Source organism: Danio aesculapii, chromosome 20, assembly GCF_903798145.1.
Source record: "Danio aesculapii chromosome 20, fDanAes4.1, whole genome shotgun sequence".
In the NCBI taxonomy this organism is placed as follows: domain Eukaryota; kingdom Metazoa; phylum Chordata; class Actinopteri; order Cypriniformes; family Danionidae; genus Danio; species Danio aesculapii.
Window position 1 is genome coordinate 23,235,321 of NC_079454.1, and position 21,724 is coordinate 23,257,044.

General features: G+C 38.0%; 2 protein-coding genes and 1 long non-coding RNA gene across 3 annotated transcripts; 1 reads left to right on the plus strand and 2 right to left on the minus strand.

The window, feature by feature from the left end:
* Window positions 1-8,071: 8,071 nt before the first annotated feature.
* Window positions 8,072-15,275, minus strand: tmem165 (transmembrane protein 165). Its single transcript, XM_056481251.1, has 6 exons — window positions 14,978-15,275; window positions 13,076-13,307; window positions 11,305-11,480; window positions 11,034-11,219; window positions 9,280-9,385; window positions 8,072-9,169 (listed from the first exon to the last, which is right to left on the minus strand). The coding sequence occupies exons 1-6, from the start codon at window positions 15,116-15,118 to the stop codon at window positions 9,093-9,095; spliced, it is 918 nt and encodes a 305-aa protein (XP_056337226.1). The 5' UTR covers window positions 15,119-15,275; the 3' UTR covers window positions 8,072-9,092.
* A 140-nt stretch (window positions 15,276-15,415) lies between these two features.
* Window positions 15,416-18,226, plus strand: LOC130247791 (uncharacterized). Its single transcript, XR_008839577.1, has 3 exons — window positions 15,416-15,501; window positions 16,480-16,603; window positions 18,137-18,226. It is a non-coding gene; the product is annotated as an uncharacterized LOC130247791 (long non-coding RNA).
* srd5a3 (steroid 5 alpha-reductase 3) lies at window positions 16,043-20,129 on the minus strand. Its single transcript, XM_056481250.1, has 5 exons — window positions 19,897-20,129; window positions 19,656-19,807; window positions 18,449-18,640; window positions 18,163-18,288; window positions 16,043-16,733 (listed from the first exon to the last, which is right to left on the minus strand). The coding sequence occupies exons 1-5, from the start codon at window positions 20,094-20,096 to the stop codon at window positions 16,474-16,476; spliced, it is 930 nt and encodes a 309-aa protein (XP_056337225.1). The 5' UTR covers window positions 20,097-20,129; the 3' UTR covers window positions 16,043-16,473.
* Between the last annotated feature and the right edge of the window lie 1,595 nt (window positions 20,130-21,724).

The window sequence follows — 21,724 nt, forward strand, 5'->3', positions numbered from 1 at the left end:
GCTCCATTCATACAGACTAAACAACCCTTAACAGAGCGCCTCTCACCCCAAACTCCTAAAGAGCGCCCCACGGAATGCCATGAGGGACACAGTTGAATCCCCTCTCCAAGTCCACAAAAAAAAAAAAAAGATGTGGACTGGTTGGGCATACTCCCATGAACCCTCGAGCACACTAGTGAGGGTATAGAACTGGTGCAGTGTTCCACTGCCTGGATGATATCTGCATTGTTCCTCTTTGATCCGAGGATCAACTATTGGCTGGATCCTCCTCTCCAGTACTCTGGAATATACTTTTTCAGGGAGACTGAGGAGTGTGATCCCCTATAGTTGAAATAAACCTTCCGGTCCCCCTTTTTATAAATGGGAATTACCACCCCAGTTGCCCAATCCAGAGGTACTGCCCCTACCTCTACGCGATATTGTAGAGGTGTGTCAGCCAAGACGGCTAGCAGGACAGGTTTGTCCCACTGTGAGGAGGCCCCGGGGGAAGACCCAGGACATGCTGAAGGGACTATTCCTGCATCCCAATTCGCATCCTTGTTCTACGCCTTAAAAGTTTGTACTTCTTTTGTGAAGGAAAAGTGTATACTTTTGAGTGTGCAAAAGAAGAGTATACAAGCTTTGGGACATACTACTTCCTCGTTAACAGATCGTTATGTTGCTTAGTTACGTCCCCTGTCAATCATCTTTACATACCTTTACATTTCTTTCATATTTAATTTCCTACCTTGTTGGAGAAGCAGCAGCAGGATAATCTGCCATTCACGAGTCTTTCATGCAGAGAAATCTCTTCAGGTCTTTGGATAATTACGCATCAGACGTTAATGTCCAAACGCGTTTTCATGTAAGTTCACGTTGTTGTTGCAGATAAAATATAACTCTGAAAACATGATTTAAAGAATTTCCAGTGGGCAAGATGTTATTTTACAGTATAAAAACATATTTACCGAAGCGTTTCATTGATGGTTGGTCTCTTGCGCTGGCCATGTTTGTAGTTTATTATACTTTTAATCTTCGTTTGTAGTTCTAATCAAATTCACGTACAACACGCTGATATTGCCCACAATACATTGCGGTTAGAGTATGGACGGTTCTACACTTCAAATTTTTACCAGAAATAGTAAACCATGCTTGAACCTTTGTCATACCTTTTTTCAACACAACGATTTGGGACATACTAATTCTGTTTTTAAATATTATTTAGGATGGATAGTATGCAAATTGGGACGCAGCATATGTCTCTGCTTGCCTGGGAATACCTCAGGATCCCCCTGGAGGTGCTGAAGGATGTGTCTGGGAAGAGGGAAGTCTAGGGTTCTCTCTTGTGATTGCTGCCCCCAGAACCCGACCCCAGATAAGTGTAAGAAAATTACATGATATACTTTAGATCATGGGTCTCGACTTGATTCCTGGAGGGCCGCAGCTCGGCACAGTTTTGCTTCAACCCAAATCAAACACAGCTGATCCAAATGATCAAACTGTTCAGGAGTACTCGAGACCATTAAGCAGGTGTGAGTTGGAGATGGTTGGAGCTAAATCTGCAGAGCTGTGGTCCTCCAGCAATTGAGTCAAAATCGATTCTCAAACTCGATTCCTGGAGCGCCGCAGCTCCGCATAGTTTTGCTCCAACCTAACCCAAATCAAACACCACTGAACCAACTAATCAAGGTGTTCAAGAGCACTAGAGACAATTAAGCAGGTTGGAGGTGGTTAGAGCTAAAATCTGCAGAGCTGTGGCCCTCCAGGAATTGAGATTGAGACCACTGCTTTAGATGGTAATGGTAACTAGTTTCCAACATTCTTTATGATATCTTCTTTTGTGTTCAACAGAAGAAAGAAACGCATACAGGTTTTTGTTTTTTTGGGTGAACTATCCATTTAAGGTAACAGAGAAAAATACTACGGCTTCCTCAGGTTGATTCAGAATAATAAACCCACATCAGTTTTGCCCGTCTTTTCTCTTCCTCACTCGATCTTGTGATAGTGACCTAATCAATGACATGCATTTATCATAAAGAGCCACAAAAAAAAAACTGGTTATGTCATGATGATTGCCCTCTATGTACCTCTGAATTGTTTGTGGTGCTCGATGCAACTCCATGTCGACTGGCGTTTAGTAATTAACCCAAAGAGCTTTGAAGAAAGATGGGAGAAGGTGGTGAAATCCGGTTGAATTTGCAATTTGAAATGTTAAAAAGCGCCCAGTGGAAAAGGAGGTGGTGAACCATGTTAAATGTTCTGTAGTTCTGATGTACGCACTAGAAGTTCTGAATGTCTATCAGTGTTCTCTTGCTATCATTTAATCTTTGTATGTGTGATGTTCTTTGCAGAGCACTCGTGTTTGGCTCATGAAATTGATCTGGTCAGTACACGGTAATACGGAGGAAAAATAGATCATTATTTAAATATACCTATAAAGTAGTTTTAAACTTTCACCATTTGTTAGGTCTCATCAAATTTCAGTGCTCCTTCGGGGCTTTCGAAGCATGGCTCTGTTTTCATGAATTCACTGTTAAAAGAAAAACAAAGAGAAAGAAATCTGTAATATCAGAAAATAGTGTGCTGTATTGGGTTCATTTTGTGAGCCAGGCCGTTCTTACATTTAACAAAGAAATAATGGAACCTTTTTAAACGAACAGTGCCGTTTACTCCCCTTATTCAATTTTGGAAATAAAATTATTTGAAAAAAATTCCATTGTTAACTGTATTTATTTATTTGTTAATACATTTCTCTAAATAATACTGCATCCACACCTTTTCGGTTATTTTTAGTAAGAAAATACAATGTATAAACTATTTAACCAAAAAGCTCGTCTTGCACAAGCTCTGGGATACAAGAATTTGTGATTAAAAAGTATATACTTTTATTTTATTTTCAAAAGTGTTTTATTTTCGAGAGCTTTACTTTTCGGCTCAGCTCCTTCTTTACCTCAGTGGGCTAGTACATCGACAGCATTACTGCTGCCAATGCACTGATCCACCTGTCAATCTCACGTTCCATCCTTACCTCACTCGTGAACAAAAACCCAAGATACTTAAGCTCCTATACCTGGGGCAAGGACTCTCCTACCTGGAGGTGTAAAGCCACCTATTTCCGGATGAGCACCATGTCCTTGTATTTGGAGGTGCTGATTCTTGTCCCTGGAATCAGCACTGGAATCATACTTGGCAGCAAACTGTCCTGATGCATACTGAAGGTCCATGTTCAATTAAGACGACATCATCTGCAAATGGCAGAGATGAAATCCTGTGGTCCTTGAACCATACTCCCTCCGACCCTATGCTGCATCTGTAAATTCTGTGTCTGGGGAGAAAGAAGTGTATGGTTCTCTCTTGAGACTGCTGACCCAACAACCTGGCCCCAGATAAGTGGAAGAAAATGATGTGACATACTTTAAATCATGGGTCTCAAACTTGATTCTATGAAGCCAACAGGACAACATCATCTGCAAATAGCAGAGATGAAATCCTGTGTTCCTTGAACCATAGTCCCTCTGACCCTAGGCTGCATCTAGAAATTCTGTACATAAATGTGAACCGATAATGAAAGGAAACAGTGACAAAGGGCAGGCCTGATGAAGTCCAACATGCATTTTGACTTATTGCCAGTAATGTGAACCAAACTCCTGCTCCATTCATAAAGAGACTGAACAATCCTTAACAGAGCGCCTCTCACCCAATACTCCCACAGAATGCCATGAGGGACGTGGTCGAATCCCCTCTCCAAGTCCACAAAAAACATATGGACTGGTTGGGCATACTCCTATAAACCCTCGAGTATCTAGTGATCCAGATCCAGTGGTCCAGTGTTCAACTGCCTGGATGAAATTTGCATTGTTCCTCCAGGATCCGAGGTTCAACCATTGGCCAGATCCTCCTCTCCATGACCCTGGCATAGACTTTCAGGGAGGCTGAGGAGTGTGATCCCTTATAAATGGGAATAACCACCCCACCCCAGTTGCCCAGTCCATAGGTACTGCCCCTGACCTCTATGTGATGTCAAGGCAACTGTACATAGTGTGAGTACACCCTAACAGTGTCCACCACCTGGTTTGTGGATTGTGTCCACAAAAAGCACCACAGGTCTTGCACCCACAGCTCCTCATGGCCACATAAACAAGGGAGTCTGAGAACATGGACCACTCTGTCTCAATGCCAGCTGATCCAACTCGCTACCATCAGATCAGGGAGACCATTCCTCCCAATTATTCTTCTCCAGGTATCACTGTCATTACCAATATGGTCAATGAAGTCCACAAGTAAAACAACAGAGTACCCAGTTGGAGCATATTACAGCACTCATCTCAAGGAGTCCAAGAAGGTTGACTGCTTGGCCCTGTTGTTTGGCCCACAATGCCTTGAGAGACACAGGGAGGCAACTCTCTCATTCACTGAGGATAACTTCGACACTTGCCAGCTATGTTGGGGAAATATAAGCAAGCCCACACCAGCCCGCAGCCTCTCACTGTTGGCAACTCTAGAGTAGAAGGTCCAGCCCTTCTCAAGATGTTGAGTTGTAGAGTCCAAGCTGTGCATGGAGGTGAGAACGTCTATCTCTAGTCGATAGCGCTCAACATCTCACACAAGCTCAGGCTCCTTCCCTGCCACTGAGGTGACATTCTATGTCTACAGAGCCAGCTTCTGTGTCTGAGGATTGGGTCATCATGGTTCTGACCTTCGACCACCGCCTATTCCACAATGCACCAAAAGTCTGAAACAAAAAATTTCCGTTTTCCTTAAAAACCATAATTTCTAATCTTTCAGTAGATTTCAAAAGAAATTAAAGTTGAGGTTACTATGGATTATGTAAAGTTATTTTGGTTTTGGGATTTCCCAAGAACATGCTAATATGCATGCAAGGCAAAAAAAAACAAAAAAAAAACACTTTCATTGTCTTTTTTACAAAACGACTCTCAAATGAGTTCCTCAACCAGACTTTTTTTTTTTTCAAAGCCCTCCTTTACTTAAGTCTAATCTGCGATGACTTGTATGATGGTCTATTGCATTTCAGCATTCAAAGGAATGATCATCAATGCTGCCAGGGTTGTGTTCACTTTTGCACATTTGGGCTCTTTTGAAAATGTACACAGCGTGAAAGATGATTTTTAAATATCCGCAACAGGGCACTTTATTTTTTCCAATGATAGCATTTTCCATAGTGTCAGCACTGATGCAATCAATGTCAATGAACCAAATCAAAAGGTCATTTCCAACTGCGGGTGTGATTATAGCTTCTGTATGGCAGTTCAGTAAAACAGCAGACAACAGCAGTAAATTACCATTTAAACGCATTCCTTCCTCGTTTGTTGAAAATGTAGCTGTCCTCTACGAACAACTGTTGCGCTGTAGTCATTCATCCTAAATGAATTTTGTAGGAGCCCAAGTATATATATATATATATATATAAATATATTTGGATGTTTATGGAAAAATAGCACAAGCACAATTGACAGTTAATGTGCTCTTTCTGGTTGTCATATTCTGTGAGGCATGATTACAACAAATGTGAATTAAGATTTGTATCTTGAAACTGCAAATTTATAACTAGAAGTTGCAAGGGAGTTTTGAGATAATACACTCATCGGCCACTTTATTAGGTACACCTGTCCAACTTCTCATTAACGCAAATTTCTAATCAGCCAATCACATGGCAACAACTGAATGCATTTAGCCATGTAAACATGGTCAAGACGATCTACTGCAGCTCAAACCGAGCATCAAAATGGGGAAGAAAGATGATTTAAGTGAATTTGAACGTGGCATGTTTGTTGGTGCCAGAGGGGCTGGTCTCAGTATGTGTACTGGGATTTTAATGCACAATCATCTCCAGGGTTTACAGAGGATGGTCCGAAAAAGAGAAAATATCGATTGAGCGGCAGTTCTGTGGGCATAAATGCCTTGTTGATGTTAGAGGAGAATAACCAGACTGGTTCGAGCTGATAGAAAGGCAACAGTAACTCAAATAGCCACTCGTTACAACCGAGGTATGCGGAAGAGCATCTCTAAACACACAACATGTTGAACCTTGAGGTGGATGGGCCACAGCAGCAGGAGACCACACTGGGTGCCACTCCTGTCAGCTAAAAACAGGAAACTGAGGCTACAATTCACACAGGCTCACCAAAATTGAACAACAAAAGATTGGAAAAACGTTGCCTGGTCTGACGAGTCTCAATTTCTGCTGAAACATTCGGAAGGTAGGGTCAGACTTTGGCATTAACAACATGAAAGCATGGATCCATTCTGCCTTACATCAACAGTTCACGCTGGTGGTGGTGGTGTAATGGTGTGGGGGATATTTTCTTTGCACACTTTGGGCTCAGTAGTACCAGTTGATCATCGTGTCAACACCACAGCCTACCTGAGTATTGTTGCTGACAATGTCTATCCTTTTATGGCCACAGTGTACTCATATTCTGATGGCTACTTCCAGCAGGATAGCGTACCATGTCATAAAGCACGCATCATCTCAGACTGGTTTCTTGAAACTTTACTCAAATGGCCTCCACAGTCACCAGAACTCAATATGGTGTAACGGGAGATTCACATCATGGATGTGTAACTGACAAATCTACAGCAACTGTGTGATGCTATCATGTCAATTTGGGCCAAAATCTCGGAGAAATATATTTCCAGTACCTTGTTGAATCTATGCCAAAATAAAGGCAGTTCTGAAGGCAAAAGGGGGTCCAACCCGGTACTAGTAAGGTGTACCCAATGAAGTAGCAAGTGAGTGTATATATTATGCATTTATATTTCACATTTCTGACTTCTGTTTGGTCTTGAGTTGCTTTTACTAGTAAACACAAGTAGCCCATGATGAAAAAAGTAAAGAATTTTAAAAACTTCACACTTAGCTGATGATTGATTATAAAGCTTGTTTGGCATGCTATCCCGGGAGAGCCCTGAGCTCATAAGATCCTCGAGCCTGAGGCTCCCTCCCGTTTGCAAAGCGAGAGGAGAGTTTGAGCTCAGGTAGATCTCGAAAACTCCCCTGCTGTAGTAGCTAATGAACAGATAGCGATTGCTCTAAAGAGATAACTTCTTACTAGGAGCATGTGTATGGTGCCGATTTGGATTAGTCAATTAACTTAAGTTGCATGTTTTTGGACGGTGGGAGGAAACCGGGGGAAACCCATGTGAACATGGGGAGAACGTGTAAACTCCGCACAGAAATGTCGGCTGGCTTGGTAAGGACTAGAACCAGTGACGTTCTTGCTGTGAGGCAACAGTGCTAACCACTGGGCCACCGTGCCACCCATCTAGGGAAGGAGGAGTAGGGGTGGAAGGGGGAATTCTTCAAAACAAAATGGCTGTTGTATGGAACTTAAGGTATTTATAGTGGCTTAGGAATCGTCTTATTGATGAATTATAAATTGAATAATGCAGGACCGGCTGCAAGCAATCATAAGCATGTGATCCTCTCGAAATTAGTTTATAAATATACTTCCCTTAAATCAACTCCTTTTTAAACACATGATTAAAGATGTCCCATGCCAGCACGGAATTAATCTCAGAAACAATTTAAATAATTTTTGTTTTGTTACTTTTTATCCCATGACAGTAACGGACATCTGAAACATTTTCCTTTTAATGCAATAAAATTTGTACATTTATATGTGACTTGTTGAAAAGACATTTTAATGTTGATTTGATAACCCTGAAAAAATCAATCCCAGCAAACAATTGTTTAATAGACGTCTGACAGACATCTAAATGTAGACAGCTTGGCTAAAACAAGGCTAAACTTGGGCTGTCAGTGAAAATCTAACAGACATCCAATAGCCCAAAACTAGACTAGTCGTCAAATAGACAGATTAGACAAACTTTATATGTGTAGTCATTCATTTCTGTTTTTTTGATGACTAGTCTAGTTTTGGCCTATTCTTAGAAATCTATTAGATTTTCACTGACAGCCCAAATTTAGCCTTGTTTTAGCCAAGACGGCTATGTTTAAACATCTATTAGACAACTTTCTAAAACAAAAAAAAGCTTGCTCGAATACAATGGTTACTTGGTTTAAGAAGGTGCTCATATTTTGGGGGAGAAAAAAAATAAACATCCAACAAACTGAGATTGACCTTTTAATTCAATATTTACAGGAATAACATTTCTGTAGCTTCTCTATAATAGTTCAGCACACTTTACAAGTTAACCCCTGTCAAATATTGACAAAGTCATCCTGAAAATGTTACAAAAAAAACCCCAAGAACCTTTCTCGACTGTACACATTCTTCAACCAAGACAAAATAATCAATACCTGTGTTCCACACTAGAATAAATAAAAACTATTCAGAGGAAAAAGGGAAAACTCCAGAAATGAACCAGTTACTCTTTCTTGAAAGAGAGACTGCAAATGTACAGTTGTGCTTCCTTCGGGTGCGTTTTTGAAAACATTCACACTTTATCAGTGGAGTGACATGAATACATTTGTGACGATCAGGACTTGGGTCAAAGGCCACATGTGATGATGTAATCAGATCTCACATCATTTCATTCTACGTTTTGAGCCTTTGGTAATATGGTAAAGGACAAACTGGTTCCTATAGCATACTGTGTTCAATTCAGAGCTGTAGTTCATTACCAAATGAAAGAATTGCGACTTTATTGCTAAGGCTCTTGGCCATTAAAGACTCCTGAGATGCAAGTAGATTTACGACTTTGTAGTGGAAAGATGTCATGACAGTATTCAACTTTAGAGCTGTTATACTTGAGTTTTATATTTGAATGAAACCAAACCACTATTTACCCATGGTGCACTGCTGAAACTGAGGTAAAAATCATATGATATTCATGATTTGTTATTTAAAATGTCACTATTTGCCAGGACAAATGTCTGGCAGGTTCAAGTAAATTGTTAGGCAGCAAACCAGAGAAATGTAATCATCACCTAAAAACAGAACAAAACAGTAAAGAGAGAGCGACGGAAGGATTAAGCCAAAGAAACGGAAATACTCAAGACATGAGCAGATTTTCCATTCACTCACACATATCTGCAGTTCTTTTTGGCCAGTTTCTCTGTGTTCCTTTAGTTCTGGCCTGTACTGTGGTGACTGTATGTACAAAAATGAAACCAAGAATCGCTTCGTTCATCAGAATCCAGAGTCAGGCTTGATAAAGAGGGCGGAGAAGGCGAAGGCCAGGAAAACAATCCCACCTATGATTGTAACTGTAGAGATAACAGAAGGAAATATCAGCACATATATTTGTACTGTACAGACAAAGAGTGTCAGTACACACTGTACTCTAGTGTGGTAGAAAATGAGTGAGGCGTCTCACCAGTTCTGACAGAGATCTTCTGAGCCACCATCCTCCCGCCGATAACAGCCAGTCCTGTGCACAGACAGTGTCCCAGAGTCCCCCCGACTGCTACTCCAAATGGATCCTGCAGAACAAAACCAACTGCTTATTCACAGTGGATGAGTAGTGCATTTAAAGCAAGACTGTTTTTTTATTCTCTCTCCATATGCTGGTCACGTTTGATATTTTGGGCTATTTTCATAATGTGAAATGTATTGGTAGGAACAAGTGTGGATTTTAGATATTTGCATCTGCACATTTGAATTATGATACACATCTTTAAAGGCTGTTTTCTTAAAATGAATGAAAAATTAATGGTTGATTTCTGAAAAAAGATTCTCAAAAATATCTATCTATCTATCTATCTATCTATCTATCTATCGATCTATCTATCTATCTATCACAATTCTGACTTAATTTTCTGATTTATGGAGTCCAAAATCCCCCGTTAAAACCTTCTGAATGAAAAATTCCAACACCGATTTAAAGGATTAGTTCACCCAAAAATGAAAATTTAGTGAATAATTAATTGTAAAAATGTTGTTGCAAACCCTTGAGACCTTAGTCTGTCTTCCGAACACAAATTAACATATTTTGGTGGAAATCTGAGAGCTCCAACATCCTCCATAAATCATAATGGTCCAAACCTCTTCAAAGCCCAGAAAGACACAAAAAAAAAAACCTGGAACACTGTCAACTGGAATATTAGCTACAAGGTCACAGACAAAACAAAAATAATGAGTTTTTTCTCCCCAGTGTCAGTATATTGCGCATGTTCAAGCGCACTGATGTACACCTCGTCAACTTTCTCTGTTTCGAGCAAAACACAGGCACAGCTGAGGTATATGTCAGCAGGGCCACATGAATACAGAGCACAGTGCTTTTGAGAATGTGTGCCCTATACTGACACAGAGGAGAAGAAACTATTGAAATAAGTTTTTTTTTTTTTAATGCGCACACAAAAATTCTCTTGTATCAAGATAATATTCAGATTGGACCACTGAAGCCATATGGTCAGTTTTGAGGAGTTTTTTTTTGTATTTTTCTGGACTGAGTCAAGAACTTTGCGGTCTATGGAGGATGAGGGGGCTATAAGTTATTCTAAAACATCTTAATCTGTAAAGGACTCAGGGAACCAACATAAGGGCGAGTAATAACTTAACACCTTTTTTGTGAACTAACCCTTTAATTAAATATACAATACCTTTTGTACATTTTTAATTAGAAAATGGTTCATATGCATAAGATGCACCAATTTTGAGTTTTCATGGCAGATTTAGGTATCAAATGACCCAAATTAATGAAAATACAATTAGTGTATTAAATAAATGCGAATTTGCTCTATTACAAACTGAAAAATCTGGAGTCACTTACAACAGTAATAAGAAATTTAGAAAAAAAAAATTGATCTAATTCAAAATGCTAAATTTCATATTAATAAAACTAATACTAACAAAACCCTGAATGTTAAAACTTTTAACTTTCTGTAATTACCTACATAAAATAAACATAGTAGATCAGCTAGATTAAAAAAATTAAAAATTCATTTTGTGCCAGCAGTTTCTTCAGAATTACACAAAATGGGTTTTCCTTAATTACTAATATTAACAAGTAGCCCTACGCTTATGAATGCTACTTTAATATACATTGCTAGGGGATACAATAAGGCATTATAATACTCAGATGATAAACCAAACTAATCAGACATCATTTAGAATAAACCGCTCCTCTACCTCTCTTGCAGCAAGCACAATAGTGGCCAGTTGAGAGCGGTCACCCCACTCTGCGAGGAAAGTGAGGGTCAGTGCCTGAATGAATATAGGTGAAATCAAGCTGGGCCACTTCCTCTGAGGCAACATGTTCGCCGCTGTGCCCGCTTCCACGTCAGGAGCACCATTGGCCAGTTTATATCGCTGAAGCTGCGGAATCAGTCAGTCAGAGGTCAGATAAGCAGGACAGGTTAGACAGGTGCACACTTCACACTTCAGATGCAAAGATTTTTACCTCCTCATCTTTTTTCTTGATCTCAGCTTGGACCTCCTCCAGCTCCTCTTGCCCTTCGTCAGGACTCATCCTCAATCCCTCCCTCAGCATTCGCACTCCGAAGATGGCAAACAGAGCTGTCGATATGTAGTAGGTGTAGATCCGTGGGATAATGGTGGTGGCATAACCAAACAAGACTAATGGGAGGACAAACAGAAAAATAGGTCATTCATGCATTCAGAGGATTTTACGTAAGACGCAGTTAGAGAAAACACTTTCTAAATGCATTAGTCATTAGGTATAGCAAGACATGCTTAGCGTTGAATTGAGAGTCATTATCTGTCACACCGAAAATAACACTTTGAATAATTATACAAGAGAGAGAAAAGGCGGTCAAGACAAAAACGTCTGCTTATCAGAAGTCTGTTAGCCCAGTATCAACTTTTTTTGAATGGATGCAAATTTTCTAGGAAATTTGCATCATGAAAAAAACAGGTTTTTGCTACTTTGGGTTGTACAAGCAGTACTCGATTTTTATTTTTACATAAATTATATACATATATTTAAAAATCTCTATTTACTGACATCCTTGGCCATTAAAGTCCCTCTCTTCCCTGATATAGCAGACACTAAATGCACTGCAGCTGCATGTACACTAGTGGTTTTTGTTGTGTGCATATTTTAGTTCCAACCCCACTTAAACACACCAGCTAACTCTAAGTAGACTAGAAACTTCCAAACAAGTGTGTTGAAGGAAGTTGTAGCTAAACTAAGCAGGACACCGGCCCTCCAGGTCACAGTTTAGACACCCGTTTTAAACCTTTGGTGTTTGAAAACCTGTAGCTTGTGTTTTAGATGAAACTTAGTGATACTGATATAGAAGTATGTCTAAAATACAAACAAATGGAAAGTTCTGTTATATTCCTACATATTAATATTAAACATTCACAAATATTGTTTTAAGCATATTTGGGGTAAATTAAACTAAGTAGGGATTGTCTAGTTTCCACATATCCACTTTTTGCAGTTGTTTGCCGTTATTGATAAATAGACTTTCACAATTCTATATCATTTTATTTTATAGATACAGCTGAGAAGGTCAAGACCTATGGAGGCAAGACAGTCCAACATCTCAGTTTTAAGCTGACAGAGGTATTTGCTTGGCTAGGTTAATTTCATGGCAGATAACAGTGAAGATCTTGAGGTAACAACTCCATTTTTTTCTAACAATAGTGATTGTTTGTTTGAGGAAAGCTGTTGTGAGCTATGAGGTTGCAAATCGATTGTAAGTGCTTTTGTTGAACCTATTTTTTGCACTAATTAAACTTATACTTAAGACAATCATGTTCAATAGTGGAATTGTGGAGGAAAAACAATATTACCCATGATGCCATAGAGAATTCCACTAATCAGACAAAAAAAAACTAAATGTAACTCCGTTCACTCCCATGAAGCACTGCAAATGACAAGCAAGTCAGTCTCCCTATGCTCTGAAAATATCAACAGTTTTATTCATTTTTAAAAACTGTAGTCTATTAAAGATTGTGTCATTTGCAATGCTTCACAGCATTCTAGTTCTGTTTTGGGTTTTTTGTCCAATTGTCATATATCTTTATACAAGTCTGCAATATTTTGATTCAAAAACAGTTTAATGACCTTCTTTGAAAACCCTTATGAGATAAATAAATGGAAAAATTATTCACACAAACAGAGATGTTCAAAAACTGGAAAAGCATATATAATATAATTTTATCATCATTATGATAAAACAAAACACAGATGCTCCACCTACCTGACAGACAGGTCATGAGACCCAGAGCCAACATGGCACCTGCCAAAACAGTGAGCCGATTGTAGCGCATAGCCATGATGGCTGCGATGAAGAACGTCTTGTCTCCCAGTTCAGAGACGATGATGACAGAGATGGCTGCCGCAAAGGCATGAATAAAGCCCAAATTTCCCTTACTAGCTTCATCAACGCGGACTGCGGGTCCCGGTGCATGATCGGTGGTCCCCTTTTGCACCTGCACAGAAAATATGATTCTGATGTAAGATCAATTCATAGTAACATACTGATATAAAGTATGAATTAACAGAAAACTCAACAACATTTGCTAATTTAAGCATTCATGTGTTAAATTAGTATTAAATGTATTTTATATGCAGCAACACAGTGGCGCAGTAGGTAGTGCTGTCGCCTCACAGCAAGAAGGTCGCTGGTTCGAGCCTTGGCTGAGTCAGTTGGCGTTTCTGTGTGTAGTTTGCATGTTCTCCCTGCGTTTGTGTGGGTTTCCTCCGGGTGCTCCGGTTTCCCCCACAGTCCAAAGACATGCAGTACAGGTGAATTGGGTAGGCTAAATTGTCCATAGTGTATGTATGTGTGTGAATGAGTGTGTATGGGTTTCCAAGTGATGGGTTGCGGCTGGAAGGGCATCCACTGCGTAAAACATATGCTGGATAAGTTGGCGGTTCATTCCGCTGTGGCGACCCCAGATTAATAAAGGGACTAAGCCAAATAGAAAATGAATGAATGTATTTTATATTTAAATAAAGTATAAAAAAATAAATAAAGAGTGGCTCAGTGGGTAGCATGATCGCCTCACAGCAAGAAAAAATCGCTGGTTTCAGCCCCAGCTGGATCAGTTGGCATTTCTGTGTGGAGTTTGCAAGTTGTTCCCGTGTTCGTGTGGGTTTCCTCCGGGTGCTTCGGTTTCCCCCACAGTCCAAAGACATGCGCTATAGGTGAATTGGGTAGGCTAAATTAGACGTAGTGTCTGTGTGTGAATGCAAGAGAGTAGGGATGTTTCCCAGTGTTGGGTGGAAGGGGAATCCGCTGTGTAAAACATATGCTGGATAAGTTAGTGGTTCATTCTGCTGTGGCGACCCCTGATTAATAAAGGAACTACGCCAAAAAAAAAAAAGAATGAATAAAAAATAAGTTGGTACAAACTGAACAGATCATTAAAAGTATAGTGTGATTGCTTATTCTTCTACAGTTTGCCTACTCAATGTTACATTTTTTTGTCTATACATGTGCAATGTTTCCCTTTTATTCCTGATTGATAAACACTGATTCCCCCAGAATTAAACCAAATTAAGTCTTATGAGGGAGATAAAATATTTGCTCAAAATGAACTTTAATAAATTATACAAATTCATTCAAATGAATTAAATGTAATTACAGCAATTAAATGTCAGAGAACCTCTAGTAAATTACATGTAATTTGGTTTAGTTATACCTTTAGCATCATGATAGCTATTATATAGTAAAGTGTTCTTTTATAATACTACCAATATAGTCTTAATGTTATGCATTTTAGATCTATTATACAACATTAATGATCCTAATTTTCATTAATGTAACATAAGTGTCAAAGTTCCATTTCAATGAATCAGTGCATCACTGACAAAACACTGACAACTTTTCTTGTGCTTGAGTCTTTTAGAGGTTATATACATATATATCATCATAAAATCCTGGATCATGCTAAGTAACGAATGTTTTGAAGGATTTCTGCTTGTCAAAATCACATTCATTTATTATAACCTTATAAACCAAGGCAAATTAGAGAGTGTAGTCAAACTTGTTTCTCTTGAATTGCACTAACCTAATTACCAGCTCCTCTTTAACACGTTTGTAGTTTCATAAGCCACCTTACATGTTTGTTATCAAGCAAATGTTATAAAAGCGTACCTCCGCGGGCTGCTCCTCATTAATGACTTTCTTCTCTTCTTGAGTTGCTGTAACTCCGGCTGAAAACAGCACGACGCTCAGTAAAACAAGGAAGCATATAAACCTGCCGCCGCCATGCCGCTCGCCAGCCCTGAGAGGCATATTAAGGGCTGGCTAATACTGCCTCTGTGGTGTTATAACGCTACAAATTAAGTAAATAAATCCGCTAATTTATATACATTAATGTTTCGTCGTTATTATCTGATTAGCCCACTGTGGTCATCATCGCAGAGAGACCGATGCCAAGGCAAAGACAAACATGTCGCTTGAAAACTCTACGTGATTGGTTAGTTGCGAGATCAACGTGTACAGAAGAGTGTACGTCACTGGAAATAAGGCTGCCTATTGGTCAGTCTCGTTGTCGTGTGAAGGAACACCTTCACGGTAGGTAGAGTTTGCAACGCAATAGGGAAATATGAGATTAGAGTCGTGTCGTCTAATCAAGGACTGGAATTATTTATAAGCATGAGTTTGGTTTGTCGTTGGTACGCGTATTTGAACATTTCTGACTTGTATTTAGATATCGTAAACAGTTGTCGATACGGGTTGTTGTTAAAAGTGCGAATGACATCATGTTTACATAAAGTTTGGGGTACATAAACTGGGGCAGAGACACCACCAGGGGGTCCGAAGAAAGGTTTGAAAAATATTAAATATGTAAAATATAAATTAATATTAAATGATGTAATTAATAAAATAAAACAATAAAGAATTTAATATGTTATTAATATAAATAAACACGAGTATAAAATGTACATAGCTATTAATATTATTAAATTATTCGAAAATACTTACAAAATATTAAATAAGACTCAAACACGTCATTCAAAATTTGATCAAAAATAGAAATAAAACAAATAAAAATATATCTGTAAATATGTAAACGATACAAAATATAGTCAATATGAGAACTAAGAATTTACAGCTTACTGTAACTTGATAACTTTAGACCCATTTGTAATTACATTTTCATAGAATAAATTAAGTTTTTTTTCCAACTGTTAAAAAAAAACTGATGCTTAACCATTGACATTTTAACCTTTTTATTTGTTTATGTCATATGGTACATATGTAAATACAAATTAAGTAAAATATTGCCAGTAGCAAGAAATAGGTAGAAAATGTTTTTTAATTGTTTTTACAAAATGATAAGACTTTAGAGAAGTTGACTTCAACAGTTCATATGACTGTGGTAGGAAGGAGCCACTTCCACTTCAAAATATGTGCTGACACGTGACAGTAATGTCTCTTTAAAAGAAGCAGTTGGAGTTGATCACCCTCTGAGATCAGTCTGTGCCAGGGCAACGGTCCATTTCGGTCATGTTGCCCTGGTCATCCTTGCCCTGTTTCTTAAACATTAAACATGCATGAGCAATGTGTCAACTGTTCCAGTTAGTAAAAGACTGCAACTGAGATGTTCTTACATTTATTTAGTTCCATATAAAAGGTATTTTTTTTCACAGGACAAAAGGGATGAAAGCTTTTCGGTCATGTGGATATGTCTCAAACTTGCTCCTGTAGTACTCATGACAAAGCTGTGCGGCAAGTGCTTGGTTACAGAGAACATACAGCACCACCAGCCACCAGGTTAGTGAACCACAGCCACAACAAACACTCATGGCAGCATAAATCAGAAGCTCAGCCAGGTAATGTGGACAAGAGACCAGCTCAAACCAACCGCCACAGGGCATCTTGTGGGCCAGAGTCTCTACTTTACCTATATTGATGGATGGAGGTAACAAAAACAACAAATTTTAAATAAATAAACAATGGTAAATTTGAAAAAAAAAAAAAAAAAAAACACTTTGTACTACTGTTTTGCACGATTAGGAGTGTGTAATATAATTATTGTATATATGTTGTTTGATCAAATACGTGCAAGCTGACATTTTTCTGCAAAATAAGACAAATAAATATCTAATATAATATTTTATATATATATATATATATATATATATATATATATATATATATATATATATATATATATATATATATATATATATAAAATATATTTTTTTGTCTTATTTTGCAGAAAAATGTCAGCTTTACATACACACATTTTTCACATAAACAAAAAAAAAACTAATATAAATATAATACAAAAATATTAATATAATATAAAATACCAATATAAAAAAGCATTATAACAGCATTATATTACAATTATAAAAACATTATTATAAGTAAAATAATACAAACATCCCTGGATGTTTTTTTTAATAAACTCTTGTGTAGTTGAGTAATGTCACACATGGAAGAGTGCTGTCTTCTTGAATATCAGTATGTGAGCATGATCTCAAAATTAAATGTACCAGTTTTGTGATATCTCAAAGAGTTAATATTGACTGAGTTACAAAGTAAGAAAGTATTGTATGTTTTTTTCTATTTCATCAATGAATATACAAAGCTGGAGAACATCTGGGCATCGAATAGAGAAGTTTAATATGAATGAGAGTAGTATGATTGGGTAGTATTAAGTTGCTTCGCTTTACTGCCCTTCGAAAATCTCTTTAGTGATCTGATAGAATGGCAAAGTGTCCAATTAATAATATATCATATATTAGACCTGTGTATTATTTTATTTATTAATTATTATGTATAATTCACAGACTAAATTGTGTATTTAATAGTCTAAATAAGATCTATATGTGAAACTAAAAATTTGGGGTGCCTAGCTGACCATAAATGGGATTCTGTGGCATTAAAATGTTTAAAAACTCCTGTCATAGACAAATCTTTAGTATAATACATCAATTGATTTGCTTGGTTTCCAGGTGAATGCAAAACTTAAACTGGAAAAAAATGCCCAAGGAATCAAAACTAAATCTTTTTAATTATCATCATCAAAATGAGATAAAAAAAAAAAAACACTGAGGATATTTTTGAGCCAAAACATTCCTTGTTTGTTTCCTGATGAATGTAAAATAAAATGGCAAAACATAAATATTCATGTGTGTGGAACATCACCTTTTTATATTAGCAAAATAAGATAGACATAATTTTTAGTCAGTAAAACACAAACCTATGCACTATATTCACAGTAACAGTTAGTACTAACTTTAAATGACATTTTCTTTGAATTAGCTAAGATTCTTTACTTTTCTTTTTTTTTCAAAGGAAATCTCCAACAGCTTGCTTCCTACCTGAGCTGTCAGTCCTCATCTTGGCCAGCAGAGAGAGGGACTGGTGCTGGAGAAATGAGGCCCAGAAGAAGAAAAGAGTCCCAATTACATGATACCATCTTAGCTGATTAAAGAAACCGACTGACTCTGGAATTGCAGATGCAAAAATACAAAAGTTATTTAAATACAAGGAAATGTCCAGATGAAATTATAAGATGTTTTTTCCTATAAGAGTTCATTTAAAAAACTAAATATGTGCAAGTACAATTTAGTCATATATCAATTGGAATTAGGAAACTGTACTAACCTGACTGTGGTAGAGAATCATTTATGCACAGCACAGTTAGTCCAAGTATGATATAATAACTCAAGCCAAATGCATATTGGACCACATTGATCACACCATTAGAGAATACGCTGACAAACAGGCACTCCAATAGTCGTCTCAAGGTATGAACCCATAGGAGCACTTGTAAAAGCAGAGTGGACAAATGTATCTCTGAAAATGACACATAATTATAATTAAGCACGTTAGTATTCACCAGAACACACCACAGAAGATAATAATAAATAAAAATAAATTATAGTAAAAATACAGTGTCTCCCTTAAAGGAATAGTTCACCAACAAAATGTTTACTGAAGAAAAGAAAAAAAAAATCATCTATACCTTGGATGACAAAAGGGTGAATAAATTACCTTTTTTTCTTTCAGTAAATACAAGAAGCTTTGCTGGTTGCATTAGTTTATATAAATTATTACATGTCACTGTTGATTACTATATTATCACAGTTCTATAGTGAAATGGTGGTTACTATGGTTTAGAACAGGCGTGCCCAAACTTTTTCGTACGAATGGCCAAAAACCAAATATCATTGAGAGCCGTGGGCCGAAAGTTTGAAAATAAATTTAAAATATTACTTTAACTCATATTAACTAATGCTGTATATTTTTAAACAATAACTTATTTCAATAAAATACATTTATAATCAATGCTGAATACACCAGTCAATTTGCTCACGAATGTCTCTGCATTGTCCTCTATCCGACAGTACGTACAAAAATTATTTATTTACATTTCATTGAAACATTTCATATTTCAGTTTTGTAGCTTAGCAATTAAACAAACAAACAAAAAGGTTACATTAAATTTGAAATTTCAGTCTCTAAAAGGGTGCCCAAGCTCAGTCCAGCATGGAGGGCCGGTGTCCTGCATATAGTTTAGCTCCAACTTCCTTCAATACACCTGCCTGGAAGTTTCTAGCATACCTAGAAAGAGCTTGATTAGCTGATTCAGGTGTGTTTACTTGGGGTTGGAGCTAAAATATGTAGGACACCGGCCCTCCAGGACTGAGTCTGAGCATCCCTCTCTTAATTCTACTTCTCTTCTCAGATGGGATGGTGGGCCAAATCAAAGGTTACAATGCGTCATCTTTGGCCCGTGGGCCCTAGTTTGGCCAACTCTGGTTTAGAAAGTAAAAAGTAAATAAGGAATTGTGATTGTAATTCAAAGTACCGTTCCAAGAACCCCTTGATCTGCCAGTCAAACTCCAAAGTATGTCAATGAGCCAGTTAGGGAACGCCTCAGACATCACGACAGACCGTAAGGAAACCAGTAGGAGGAGCCCATTCCACATGACAGACACCACATAGAAATGATAGAAATACCTGAAATTAACACAAAAGACAACATCAAACTACGACATAATAAGACACGTGCTACTTAAAACTTATTAGCTTATTTAATCTCCAATCACCTCTTTGATAAGTCAAAAACGAGCTGCCAACTAGTGCGTTTGATGTTTTCCTTAGTTTTTCCATACCGGATAAAATCCTGAAACACGTGCTCGACTCTGTCAGGGAGTTTCACTGAAAACCTATTGAGGCAAAAGGCTGCTGCAAAACATAACGCTAACAAAAGCCATATTATATTAACTGTACTTAAAACATGAAACATCGCAGCAGCATCCTAGAGTCCTCTTCTGTGAAGATACCCAAGGAAACAAATGCTGTCTCTTTTAGGTTCCGCCCAGGAAGACTGCACACTGTCAGGTAAAATTATAAGACACGATAAACCCCACAATGAAAAAACATTTCCTCATCATAGCTCAGTTTACCAAACCGATCCGAGATTTAAAGTCATTGCCATAGCATCCACGAATGCTTAATTCAAACAAGATTTAACTAATGTCATTCCCCACTGTTGATACTCAGGTAAACCAAACATAAAACATCTGATAAATTACGTACTGTACGTTTCTAAACGTTTTGTCCTCTAATCTCTTTAATATCGTATGTAAGTGTGTATGACTAGCATTGTGAAGCATGGTTTGGCCAAATTATTTGTTAAGTTGGAACTCCATTTAGGGAAAGCATGATTTACTGTATATCATGCATGTGAACTTAGTTGATAACCGGATAAATGCAATGAACTCTGGACTGACACCTTTACAATATACCTTTAAAACAGGAATAAAGTTTTACAATGTACAGTTCTACATATGAACACATGGGGGCAGCAAACAAAACAGATTTTGTTAGTCCTCTCAGATACTTGGTTGATAATATTTTACTTTCGTCTACTGTACTTCACTTCACTAAAAAGCATTTAGTAAAGATAATGGGACCACGTATGTGTCTTGAGATCCAAACAAACCATTGCTGATCCACAAAACCCACATGAAGTGCTTTTATACACTTACTGGCCACTTTATTAGGTACACCTGTCCAGTGCAAACTGCTGATATACTGGGATTTTCACACACAACCATCCCTAGGGTTTACAAAGAATGGTTTGAAAAAGAAAAAATATTCAGTGAGCGACTGTTCTGTGGGCGCAAATACCTTGTTGATGTCAGAGGAGAATGGCCAGACTGGTTCGAGCTGATAGAAAGGCAACAGTAACTTAAATAACCACTCGTTACAACAGAGGTATGCAGAAGAACATCTCTGAATGCGCAACACGTTCAACCTTTTGGTGGATGGGCTACAGCAGCAGACGACCACACTGGGTGCCACTCCTGTCATTTCAAGAACAGGAAATTGAGGCTACAATTTGCACAAGCTCACCAAAATCGGACAATAGAAGATTGGGAAAACGTTGCCTGGTCTGATGAGTCTCGATTTCTTCTGTGACATTTGGATGGTAGGGTCAGAATTTGGCGTCAACATGAAACAACATTCTGTCTTGTATCTACGGTTTAGTCTGGTGGAGTAATGGTGTGGGAGATATTTTCTTAGCACACTTTGCGCCCATTAGTACCAATTGAGCATTGTGTCAACACCACAACCTGAGTTTTGTTGATGACCATGTCCATTCCTTTATGACCACAGTGTACCCATCTTCTGATGGCTACTTTCAGCAGGAAAACGTGCCATGTCATAAAGCGCGAATCATCTCAGACTGGTTTCTTGAACATGACAATGAGTTCACTGTACTCAAATGGCCTCCACAGTCACCAGAACTCAATCCAATAGAGCACCTTTGGGATGTGGTGTAACGGGAGATTCGCATCATGGATGTGCAGCCGGCAAATCTACTGCAACTGCTTGATGCTATTATGTCAATATGGACCAAATTCTTGG

Bases quoted from the DNA above. Each gene is read 5' to 3' on its own strand.
- tmem165 (XM_056481251.1), bottom strand. From the start codon at position 15,118: ATGCCTCTCAGGGCTGGCGAGCGGCATGGCGGCGGCAGGTTTATATGC. The intron at 11,481-13,075 runs GTAGGTGGAGCA...TCCTCCCATTAG, and splicing joins TCTCATGACCTGTCTGTCAG to TCTTGTTTGGTTATGCCACC. The intron at 9,386-11,033 runs GTAGAGGAGCGG...TTTGTTCTGCAG, and splicing joins TTGTGCTTGCTGCAAGAGAG to GATCCATTTGGAGTAGCAGT.
- srd5a3 (XM_056481250.1), bottom strand. From the start codon at position 20,096: ATGTTTCATGTTTTAAGTACAGTTAATATAATATGGCTTTTGTTAGCG. The intron at 19,808-19,896 runs GTGATTGGAGAT...TGTTAATTTCAG, and splicing joins GTTTTTGACTTATCAAAGAG to GTATTTCTATCATTTCTATG. The intron at 18,289-18,448 runs GTTAGTACAGTT...CTGCAATTCCAG, and splicing joins TGATTCTCTACCACAGTCAG to AGTCAGTCGGTTTCTTTAAT.